Source organism: Leptopilina heterotoma, unplaced genomic scaffold, assembly GCF_015476425.1.
Source record: "Leptopilina heterotoma isolate Lh14 unplaced genomic scaffold, ASM1547642v1 Lhet_68, whole genome shotgun sequence".
Taxonomy (NCBI): Eukaryota; Metazoa; Arthropoda; class Insecta; order Hymenoptera; family Figitidae; genus Leptopilina; species Leptopilina heterotoma.
Genome location: NW_025111157.1, coordinates 2,294,947 through 2,307,682, shown reverse-complemented (window position 1 = coordinate 2,307,682; position 12,736 = coordinate 2,294,947). Strand labels below are relative to the sequence as shown.

Genomic DNA, 12,736 nt, shown 5'->3' with positions numbered 1-12,736 from the left:
TTGTAAACTCTTGAAGAATTTTATTAAAATTTTTAAAAATTAATTGAATTCATGAGAAGAATTTAAATTAATAATTTATGAAAATAATTGAATTCATGCAAATAATTTTTTTTAATTTTGCTTAAATAATTGAAATTTTGACAAGAATTATATTAAAACATTTGAAAATAATTGACAATTTTTTAGCATAATTTCGGAACCTATTTATAAAAATAACTTAATTAATTCTTAATGAGAATTTTTCAAAAATTTCGAAAATAATTTAATTTCAGCAAAGTAGATTATTACTTTTCTAAAGAATTGAATTCTCGTGATAAATTTTGTTATTTATCAAAATAATTGAATTTTGGAAAAGAATTTTATTAAAATTCCTTACAATAATTGATTTTTTGGGAAGAATTTTGTTGTTTATCAAGATAATTGAATTCTTTTGCAGAATTTTATTATTTATGAAAATAATTGAATTCTTTTGCAGAAATTTATTATTTATGAAAATAATTGAATTCTTGCCAAGAATTTTATAGAAATTTTTTAAATAATTGAATTCCTTCGAGAAAATTGATTATTTATGAAAATAATTGAATTCTTAAGAATTTTACAGAAATTTTTTAAAATAATTGAATTCCTTCGAAAAATTTGATTATTTATGAAAATAATTGAATTCTTTTGCAGAATTACTTAAAATTTTTGAAAATAATTGATTTTCTACGACGAATTAAAAGTTTTTTATGAAAATATTTGAATTTTTGCAAGGAATTTTATTATTTTATTGAATAATTAAATGTTTCTTAAAATTGATTTCCTTTGTCAAGTTTAAAAAAATTTTTAAGAATAATTGCATTTTTCGAGGAATTTATTAAAAATTGTATTAAAAATATTTAAAATTCTGTCATGAAAATAATTGAATTCCTAAATGAAATTTTATTATTTATGAAAATAATTGAATGTTTTCGTAGAATTGTATCAAAAATTTTTTTTCAATAATTAAATTTTTTAATAAATTTTAGAAAAATAGTATATACTGAAAATTATTGAATTGCAAAAAAATATTGAAACTAATTGAAATTTTGCAAAGAATTTCATTAAAATTTTTTAAAATAATTGAATTTTTGGCGAAAGATTATGCTATTTATAAAGATAATTGAATTCTTGACGAGATATTCGTTAAAATTTAAAAAAAAATTGAATTCCTTCATAGAATTTTATTACTTTTGAAAATAATTGAATTCTTGCCAAGAAATTTATAGAAATTTTTTAAAATAATTGAATTCCTTTGAAAAATTTGATTATTTATGAAAATAATTGAATTCTAGTCAAGAATTTTATAGAAACTTTTTAAAATAATTGAATTTCTTCGAAAAATTTGATTATTTATGAAAATAATTGAATGTTTTCGTAGAATTGTATCAAAAAATTTTTTCCCTCGCCAATTCTACTTTCCCTGACTTTTCCTTGACCTGTGACAACCCTGGATAATCAATTTTCGTTTCGGAGCGAGTCACAAATTGCTATTTTACTTACTTCGGAAATAGCGCCGGAACAAGCTGCATTTTCCACTTCGATACTGTAATTTGCACCTTTCATCAAATAATACGAGCAATGTCCCATAAAGTCAAATCGCTTTCCATCGAAAGTCGTGTAATGCGGATCGCCAACTATCGAACATCTCGCTTTGCATCGCGTTTCAGTGCAAATCCATTTTCCCGACGAACACGTACAAGTGTTACAATCCTTCGCCATACTTGTACCGGGTTTAAAAAATTTTCCCTTCAATCGACAGGGACATTCCTCCGGCGAGATGCACTTTCCATCATGTAACACTGAACCGCTCGGACAAAAACATCCTTCCTCGCAATCCGAATCGCCGTCTGTTTTCGAAGTCAACTCGGTGCCACACGATGGATGTGTCTTTGGACCGCAGGACATGTACACTTTTCCGTTTGAACAATTCAGAGCTGAAATTGACATCTAAAATTATTACTCCATTGTTTCAAAATTTTTTCTATTCTAAAAATCGTGATTTTTAAATTTTTTTTTTCAAATTTCTTAGTGACTAAAAAACGATTTTATATATTTTGTTTCTGGTCGGTTGAATTTAAAAATCGGTTTTTTACTTACGACATGTATCATTATTTCTCCATCCGGGTAAAGTGACAATTCCCCGATGAGCACAATGTCGAACGTAAACGCTCATTGTATCGCAAGCACATTTTCGTCTGTCAGAATTTTTGCAAGCACAATAATCCCAACGACACGTCACGTGCAATACCTTTAAATCAATTTCCTTCGAGCAAGCCTGATATTTTGGATCAGATAACAATTTTGTGCAGAATTCCGTAGCTTCCTGATCGTATTTCACATTCGACACACACGAGTGATCGATATTTGGATATTCGTCGCAAATTTCTGCAAAAAAGAAACAATTGTTTTATACGAGAAAAATACAAAGGAAAAAAGTACGCTTTAAACTATTAATTTAATCTATAATTATGAAATCTCAGACTTCGCACTCAATTAATTTTAAAAAAGTAGCTTTTAAACTAAAAAAAAGTAGTAAAAAAATAGCTATCAAAAAATTAAACTTGACGACCAAAAAAACTAGTTTTAGAAACTTCACAAAACTGACAAAAATTCCATTCCATACTTTTTAATTTCCTGACTTTTTCCTAATTTTCATCAAAAATATTTACTTCTTTCTTATCCTGATAACAAATTGAATTGCTGCAACGAATTATATTTTTCATGCGAAAGAATTTAAATGTTTAAAAAAATAATTTAATTCTAGCGAAGAATTTTATACAAATTTAAAAATAATTGATTTCTTTTGACTAATTTAATGCAAATTCAAATTTAAATACTTGAATACCTGAAAAATTGTTATTGTTCATGAAAAGAATTGAATTCTTACGAAGATATTTACAAAAAATTTTTTAAATAATTGAATTCTGTTTGGAAATTTTATGAAAACAGTAAATATTGAAAATTATTGAATTGCGAAAAGTTGTTAAAAATAATTAAATTTTACAAAGAATTCTATTAAAATTTTTGCCAATAATAATTGAATGTCTGTGTAGCATTTTAATAAACTTTTTTGAAAATAATTGAATTCTTGCGAAGAATTTTATTAGAATCTTTAAAAAAAAATAAAATCTTGTGAAGAATTTTCTTAGAATTTTTTAAAATAATTGAATTTACAAGAAAAAATTTATTACTTTTAAAAATAATTAAATTATTTATGTAAATAATTGAATTCTTGGCAAGAATTTTATTAAAATCTAAAAGAATAATTGAATTATTTAAAAGAAATTTAATTAACATTGTATTTCAAATAATTTATTTCTTTCGAACAATTTTATTAAAACATTTAGAAATAATTGAATTCCTGTGAAAAATTCTAATATTTTTGTAAATATAGTTGAATTCTTCCAAAGAATTTAAAAAACATTTTTTCTTAAATAATTTATTTTTTCGAAGAATTTTAATAAACTTTTTAAGAATAATTAGATTTTTCGAGAAATTCGATTAAAATTGTATTACAAATATTTGATATTCTGCAAAGAATTTTATTATTTATGAAAATAATGGAATATTTACAAAGAATTAAATGAAAATTTTCAAAAATAATTGAATTCCTGAGAAGAATTTTATTACAATTTTCTCAAATATTTTAATTCATTTAAGAAATTTTATTAAAATATTAATATAATATATTAATATTAATTTGAATATTGAAGTTTATTAAAATTGTATTGAAAATAATTAAATTCCTAGGAGGGATTTTAATATTTATAAAAAATAATTTAATTCTTGCGATAAATTTGACTCCTTATAATTGAATGGTTTAGAAAGATTTATTAAAATTTTAAAAAAATAATTGGATTCTTTCGAAAAATTTTTAAAAAACTGAATTTTTTTTCGAGGAATTCAATTAAAATTGTATTGAAAATATTTCAACTATCACAAAGAATTTAATCAAAGTTTTTCAGAATAATTGAATTTCTGCAAAAAACTTTATTAAAATTCTTTAAATTAATTAAATTCCTGCGAAAAATTTGTTATAATTCATATAAAAATTATGAAAATAATTGAAATTGTATTGAAATTTCAATTCTCATAAAGAATTTAATCAAAATTTTTCCAAATAATTGAATTCGTGGGAAAAATTTTATCAAATTTTTTCAAATAATTGAATTTTTTTTTAGAAATTTTATTGAAATTTTTGAAAGTAATTGAATTCTTTTCTAAAGACTTATTAAAATTTTAGAAAATAATTGAATTTTTTTAACGAATTTTAATAAAATTTTTAAGATTACCTACACTTTTCGAGGAACTTCATTAAAATTAATTAAATAAATTAAATTCCTGCGAAGAATTTTATTAATTAAGAAAATAATTGAAATCTTGTTGAGAATCTTATTAAAATTTTTCGAAAATAATTGAATTGTTTCGAGTAATTTGATTAAAATTGTATTGAAAATATTTCAATTACCATAAAGAATTTAATCAAAATTTTTCAAAATAATTGAATTTTTGCGAAGAATTTTGTGAAATTTTTCAAAATAATTGAATTGAATTTTATTAAAATTGTATTAAAACTAAATGTATTCTTATAAAGAATTTTACCAAAATTTTTCAAAATTGTTTTATTTCTGTGACAAATAATAGTAAATAATTTATTGAATAATTAAATGTTTCTTAGAATTGAATTTTTTCGACGAATTTTAATAAAATTTTGAAGAATAATTACATTTTTTGAGCAATTCCTGTAAAATTGTATTAAAAATAATTGAAATCTTGCAATGAATTTTATTATTTACGAAAATAATTGAATAGTTGCAAAGAATTTTATTAAAATTTTCGGAAATAATTGAATTACTGAGAAGAAATTTACTATTTATTCGAAAATAATTGAATTATTGCAAGAAAGTTTTTTTAAAATTTTTTTAAATAATTTAATTTCTGTGAAAAATTTTGTTATTTTTGAAAATAATTGAATTTTGGATGAATTTTACCAATTCTTTTTTTTAAATAATTGAATTCTTTTGCGAAATTTTTTTTTTTTTTTTTTTAAAAGTACTAGATATTGAAAATAATTGAATCGTTTTAAAGAATTTGTTTATAATTTTTGAGAATATTTTTTTGATTTCTAGTATTAGCGAATGTAAGTTAGTGGAAATTCTCAAAAAAAAACAGAAGTAGTAGCTGTTAGTGGCTGAAATCTAAAAAAAGTACTCAAATAGTAGCATAACATAAAAAAAGTACTAAATACGGTTTAAGTAGTAGAATGCAAAGCCTGAAATCTATAATTTGCAAAATAATTGTACATTTCTCGAGAGCGAGTCACAATTTCTATAACTATGAATTTTTCAGATTTACCTCCAATATTTTGTATTTTCCAACTGCTGGCAAATGTGGCGATACTTTTCGGTCTCGTCCCCTCTTTCGTTATCAAATCATCGTCAATATTTCCATTCATATTACCACAGAGTCCAACAGTTTTATTCCAAAGTGACTCGGACGCTTCAATTTGCACCAATAAATCACCGTCCCATTTTAGACTAATTCCCATTGTATCTAAATTAACGACGACAAAATGAGCCGACCAGTCAGCACGAATATTTGGCAATTGAATTGGTATCGGAAGTACTTTCCTCGCACTTTGAAGTTCCGGAATTCCGTGATTATTCCGTGAAATTGTGTATTCCTTGCCTTGAATGAAGATACTTATTATTCGATGACATAATCCTGACGATGTTTTACATTCAGGATTATTTCTCATTGTTATGGTGAAAAGTCCATTTTGCGACTCTTGCACTAATGTATAAGCGCATTCGCTTTCGAAGCTAAAAATCTCGTCGTCAAACGTTTTATAGTGAATACCACTCCACGTGATGCACATTCTTGGCTCTGGTCTTTTATTTTCTATGAAAGTCACTTTATTTTCCGTCGTGTCGTAAATGTGGTGAGGTTTCTAGAAAACAAAAATTATGTTATTTTTCTGTCTAAAGTAAAAAAAATATATTTTTGAATTTTCTCAGAATTTTTCACGAAACAAAATAAAATATATAAAAATATATAATAATTTTACATTATCATAACTAATAATGTAAAAAACAGGAAAAAATACTCACCTTTTGTCCTTTGAACGTATTGTCAAAGTCATGATGTAAAGTTGAAGGGTAAATATTTTGATAGGCTCCTTTTTGAACTCCAGAAGAATTTCCCTTATTGAATAAATCGTAGGCGGGAGTTTTTTCTTTGTCCATTGGCAATAATTTCATTCCATTTTCTTCTAGACACTGAGGAATTGGATGTGGCTCGAAAATTCCTTTATCATACATACAAGTGTACTTCACAGCCGGTGGAAATTCAAAATCAACTCCTGGTGAACAGTGAATTACACATGAATATGAATCTTCCTCGCTACTGCACTGGTAACCACCATTGAAGCCCAATTTGTCAGCAGTGCACGTATCTTCAACTGTAGAGAAAATTTACCACAATTATTTATTTTGTAAATTATAATAGAGTACTTTTTAAATTTATTTCCTTACGATATTGGCATTGAGAGCCTCGAAAATTTTGTGGACACTGACATGTGTTCATTGAAAGACAAATACCTCCGTTTTTGCAAGGCGGAGAACAAACGGCTGAAAAATTCATTAGAATTACTGTTATAGAAATAGAAATTCTTTTTCAATATAGGAAAAGTATTTTTTTTTAATTTTTGACAATTTATTATTTTTATTACTACATATTTAATTATAAGAAATTCTTTTAAACTTACGAATACAATCAGGAATAGAAACCCAATCGGCTCGTGTTGGCTGCCAATTTCCATCTTTACAAACGAGATTCGTAATTGAAGATCCGTCCGGAAAAGTGTGATTTTTCAAGCATTCGATGGTGCATCGTCTATAAAAAGAATTATATTTGCGGTTTTACTTAAAAAAAAAATTGTCAAATTAAATATTCTTTTGAATATTTAAATTGGTTTCATTAACATTTTTAATTTGGAAAAAAAGGAAATTACTTTTCTGTCTCAAACAATATGTTAGAATTGATATTTTTGAATTTGATTTTTATTAGATGAACTAGCCAAACTATCCGCGCGCAAGCGCGCGGGAATGTTGTATGGGGCTGCTTATTTTAAACAATTTAAAAAATTTTAAAGAAATAATTATTATAACCTAACAAAGAGATTTAACTAACTAAAATTCAAATAATTTCACTCAATGGTCTCAATTTAAATAGAATTTACATTACTAGACTTAAACTATGGCTAGAACAATTACAATTAGTATCTGGGTCATCTTTTGCATTGCTTATTTTATAAAGCCATTTAAAAATAAATACTTTTCAAAGAAATAATAATTATTACACAATGAAAAAAGTTTTACTTGAAATAGCGATAAGTTTCTCTAGAATAACGAAAGTATTAATTGAAGCACTGAAAAATTTCGCTACTAAAGTGAAATCTGTAGTTCATCCAGCTAAATATTTTTTGCCGTGCATAACGAAAAAAGAATTAAATTAACATCAGATTTTCTACATTCAAAAAAAAAAAAAACGAATTCAAATAGAAATTAATCATTTTACAACTTAACCAAATTCACCACAGAAATCACTGAATTCGATAATTTAGAAGAAAGTCAGACAAAAGCAGGGTTCCCACAGAATCTGGAAAATCATGAAAATGGTATGGAATTTTTAAAAGGCTTCTGGAAATCAGGGCAATCATGGAAAAGGCCTGGAATTTTTAAAAGTTTCTAAATTTTTTCAGTTTTCCATTTTTTCTCTTGAATAAAAATTCAAATAATAATAAAGCTAAATGGCATAAAAGACAAAAAAAAATGTTGAATTTTAGGCAATTCGATTTTTCGGATTTTTGATAATTTTTAATAATTTTTGATTTTTTACCAAAGAGTCGAGACAATTTAATAAGTAAAGTATTTTCCAAAAGCACAAAAATAATAAAGCTAAATCCCATAAAAGAGAGGAAAAAATGTTGAATTTTAAGAAATTCGGATTTTTGAATTTTTGATAATTTTCGATAATTTTAGATTTTTTACCAAAGAGTCGAGACTATTAAATAAGTAAAGTATTTTCCAAAAGCACAAAAATAATGAAGCTAAATCCCATAAAAGAGAGGAAAAAATGTTGAATTTTAAGAAATTCGGATTTTTGAATTTTTGATAATTTTCATTAATTTTGGATTTTTTACCAAAGAGTCGAGACAATTTAATAAGTAAAGTATTTTCCCAAAGCACAAAAATAATGAAGCTAAATCCTATAAAAAAGAGGAAAAAATGTTGAATTTTAAGAAAAACGGATTTTTGAAATTTTTCGAATTTTTGATAATTTTAGATTTTTTACCAAAGAGTCGAGACTATTAAATAAGTAAAGTATTTTCCAAAAGCACAAAAATAATGAAGCTAAATCCCATAAAAGAGAGGAAAAAATGTTGAATTTTAAGAAAATCGAATTTTTGAATTTTTTCGAATTTTTGATAATTTTAGATTTTCTACTAAAGAGTCGAGACAATTTAATAAGTAAAGTATTTTCCCAAAGCACAAAAATAATGAAGCTGAATCCCATAAAAGAGAGGAAAAAATGTTGAATTTTAAGAAAATCTGATTTTCGGATTTTTGATAATTTTTAATAATTTTTGATTTTTTACCAAAGAGTCGAGACAATTTAATAAGTAAAGTATTTTCCAAAAGCACAAAAATAATAAAACTAAATCCCATAAAAGAGAGGAAAAAATGTTGAATTTTAAGAAATTCGGATTTTTGAATTTTTGATAATTTTCGATAATTTTAGATTTTTTACCAAAGAGTCGAGACTATTAAATAAGTAAAGTATTTTCCAAAAGCACAAAAATAATGAAGCTAAATCCCATAAAAGAGAGGAAAAAATGTTGAATTTTAAGAAAATCGAATTTTTGAATTTTTTCGAATTTTTGATAATTTTAGATTTTCTACTAAAGAGTCGAGACAATTTAATAAGTAAAGTATTTTCCACATTAAAAAGTTTGACATTAAAAAGTATATAAAAAATGCCAATACTTGACCCACAAAATTAAATTTTCAAAACAAACAAATGAATGCAGATAATTTGCTAACGGAAAGGAAACTTACGATTATTATAATGTATTAAATAAAAATTCCTCGCAACATTTTAATTATTTTCATAAATAATAACATTCTTCGAAAGAATTCAATTATTTTGCGAAGAATTTTAATAAATCGTTCGAAAAGAATTCAATTATTTTTAATAATTTCAATAAATTTTAATCAACAAAATTCAATTATTTTTAAAAATTTGATAAAATTCTTTGCAAAAAACCCAATTATTTTGAAAAATTTTGATAAAATTCTTTAGGAGAATTGAAATATTCTCAATACAATTTTAATTGAATTCCTCTAAAAAATTCAATTATTTTTGAAAATTTTTATAAAATTCTTAGCAAGATTTCAATTATTTTCATGATTTATCAAATTTTTTGCAGGAATTTAATTAATTTAAAGAATTTTAATAAAGTTCTTTGCGGAAATTCAATTATTTTGAAAAATTTGGATTACATTCTTTATGATAATTGAAATATTTTCAATACAATTGTAATTGAATTACTCGAAAAAATTCAATTTTTTAAAAATTATTAATAAAATATTTCGAAAGAATCCAATTATTTTCTAAAATTTTAATAAATCCTTAATTTAATTAATTTTAATAATAATTAATTAATTTTATTCAAATTCATTGAAAGAATTGAATTATTTTCTAAAATTCTAATAAATCCTTAGAAAAGAATTTAATTATACTTTCAAAAATTTTAATAAAATTTCTGAAAAAATTCAATTATTTTGAAAAATTTTGATGAATTTCTTTAGAAAAATTGATATATTTTCAATACAATTTTAATTGAATTCCTCAAAAAAAATTCAATTTTATAAAAATTTTTAATAAAATATTTCGAAAGACTCCAATTATTTTCTAGAATTTTAATAAATCCCTAATTTAATTAATTATAATCGAATTCCTCCAAAAATGTAATTATTCTTAAAAATTTTATTAAAATTCATTGAAAGAATTGAATTATTTTCTAAAATTTCAATGAATCCTTAAAAAAGAATTCAATTACTTTTAAAAATTTTAATAAAATTTCTGAAAAAATTCAATTATTTTGAAAAATTTTGATGAATTTTTTTATGAGAATTGAAATATTCTCAGTACAATTTTAATTGAATTCCTCCAAAAAATTCAATTATTTTGGAAAATTTTTATAAAATTCTTAGCAAGATTTCAATTATTTTCATAATTTATATCAAATTTTTAGCAGGAATTTAATTATTTTAAAGAATTTTAATAAAATTCTTTGCAAAAATTTAATTCCTTTGAAAAATGTTAATAAAATAATTTATGAGAATTGAACTATTTTTATAAATAAATACCGTTTTTCGAAAGAATTAAATTATTTTCTTTAAATTTTAATAAATCCTTCGGAAGAATTCAATTATTTTCCAAAAACTGGTAAAATTTCTTCGAAAGAATTCAATTATTTTCATAAATAATAAAATTCTTCGCAGAAATTAAATTATTTTTAAAACTTAATAAAATTCTTGACAAAAATTTTGAGTAATATTCTTGGAAACAATTAAATTTCTGAGACTTATTAGATTAAAAAAATTTGATAAAATTCTTTATAACAATTCAATTATTTTCATAAATAATAATATTATTCCCAAAAATATTATTATTTTCAAAAATTTCAATGAAATTTCTCAAATGAATTCAACTATTTTTAAAAATTTTAATTATTTTTTCGAAACAATTCAATTATTTTTATAAATAGTAAAATTTCTCAAAAGAATTAAATTATTTTTATAAATAATAAAATTCTTCTCAGGAATTTAATTATTTTCAAAATTTCCAATTAAAATGATTAAAAAAGTGCATTATTTTTAAAAAACTTAATTTCTTCCAAAGAATTTAATTATTTACAAAAACTCCAATAAAATTGTTTAGAAGAATTCAATTATTGTCAAAACCCTTTAACAGTGTCTATTCTTCTAAAGAATTCAATTATTTTCAATATTTTAATAAAATTCCTTGAAATAATTAAATTATTTAAAAAAAAATTGTAATCGAATTCTAAGAAAAAATTCAATTATTTTCAAAGATAATATTTTAATATTTTTTTTAATAATAATTTTAATATCTTCAATGATTTTAATAAAATTCAAAAAGTAAGTGTTTAATTACATTTATTGATAAACACGATTATTTTAAATACTTGTAAGAAATTCTTCATAAAATTCAATTAACTTTCTAAATTTTATTCTTTGCAGTTTTAATTATTTTCGTAAATACATAATAAAATTCTTCGAATTCACTAATTATTATTTTAAACTCACTTGGTATTGCATTGTTTTTTGGAATTCAATATCGCTGGTGGCAAATTCAAACAAGGTTTATTTTCATACTGACACTGAGGTCCAGAAAAATTATCCGGACAATCGCACTGATTTGGAGCAATACACATTCCATTATTTTGACACTGAGGCACACAAATTGCTGAAAAGAAAAAAAAATTAGTTAGAAATTTTCTTTATACTTTAAATAAAAATAATAAATTTATGTAAAGAAAAATAATAAAATTACGTTCGCAATGTGGTAATGATTTCCATTCATTTGCCTCAACTTGCCATTCTTCTTCTTGACAAATTAACAAAAGTTCCGTTTTTCCATTCGGAAATTGATAATTTGTCTTGCACGTTGCTCGACAATCACTAAAATAAAATAAAAAATTATGATTTTAAAAGAAAAAAAATTTATTTCTTCCTTTTTTAATTTTTAAATTTTTAAAGAAAAAATTTATTTATTTAAAAATTTTATTTCTTCCTCTTTTTAATTTTTTAATGAAAAAATGTATTTATTCCTCTTTTAAATTTTTAATGAAAAAATGTATTTATTTAAAAAAATTTATTTCTTCTTCTTTTTAATTTAAGTTTTTTGATTTATATTAAAAAATTGAAATAAAAATAAAGAAAATTATTTATTACTCACCGGACGGAAGATCCATTGGTGGAACAATTAATATCGCCATTAATTGGTGCATCAGGTGTCGGAGTGCAACCAATTTTAATCTTCTTTTTGTAAGGAATTTTTCTGGAACCCTTTACTCCGCCTTTTACTCCACCTTTCACCCCTTTTGAATAAGGAGCATCGTTAATTGTGTCATCATCTCTGGAACAAATCAATTTTCAATCAATATTTTTTTATCAAACACTTTGTCAAATAATTAGAAAATTTTAGAAACTTCTGAATAAAAATACAAAAAAAATCACCTTTCTTCATCAAAGTGATTATCGTCCCCAAGAGATGAGGTTGTAAATACAATGATCGAAATAAAAAAGCAAAAGATAAACTTGAAATTCATGTTTAAAAAACTTATTAGCTGTTTAAGTCATCTTCTCAGTATTTCTCAAATAAGTCATTCAACGCCAAAATTAAAATGAGATTTACATAATTTTTCCACCCCATTTTATAACAAGTCACAAACGGAAAAGGGAAATTGATAAATGTAGGTCGGTTTTGATAATAAAAAAAAAACAGGTCACCCTGTTATCGCCAATTAATTAAATAATTAGCGAAACGAAACTTTTTTTCTAGAATAATCTCCAATGATGATAAAAGAAAATATTTTCTAAATTTCAATTATAATAAATCAATT

General features: G+C 22.9%; 1 protein-coding gene across 1 annotated transcript in view; it reads right to left on the bottom strand.

Annotated features, from left to right (window-relative positions):
* The window catches only part of LOC122510448 (hemocytin-like), a 39,564-nt gene extending 27,033 nt beyond the window's left edge, over window positions 1–12,531 (bottom strand). Inside the window, exons 1-10 of the mRNA XM_043625100.1 lie at window positions 12,351–12,531; window positions 12,070–12,249; window positions 11,665–11,792; window positions 11,418–11,577; window positions 6,788–6,915; window positions 6,555–6,650; window positions 6,132–6,481; window positions 5,377–5,971; window positions 2,119–2,406; window positions 1,522–1,955 (exon numbers count right to left, since the gene is read on the bottom strand). Coding sequence (XP_043481035.1) covers window positions 1,522–1,955; window positions 2,119–2,406; window positions 5,377–5,971; window positions 6,132–6,481; window positions 6,555–6,650; window positions 6,788–6,915; window positions 11,418–11,577; window positions 11,665–11,792; window positions 12,070–12,249; window positions 12,351–12,442 — 2,451 coding nt within the window. The 5' untranslated portion in view covers window positions 12,443–12,531. The remainder of the gene's footprint in view (window positions 1–1,521; window positions 1,956–2,118; window positions 2,407–5,376; window positions 5,972–6,131; window positions 6,482–6,554; window positions 6,651–6,787; window positions 6,916–11,417; window positions 11,578–11,664; window positions 11,793–12,069; window positions 12,250–12,350) is intronic.
* Between the last annotated feature and the right edge of the window lie 205 nt (window positions 12,532–12,736).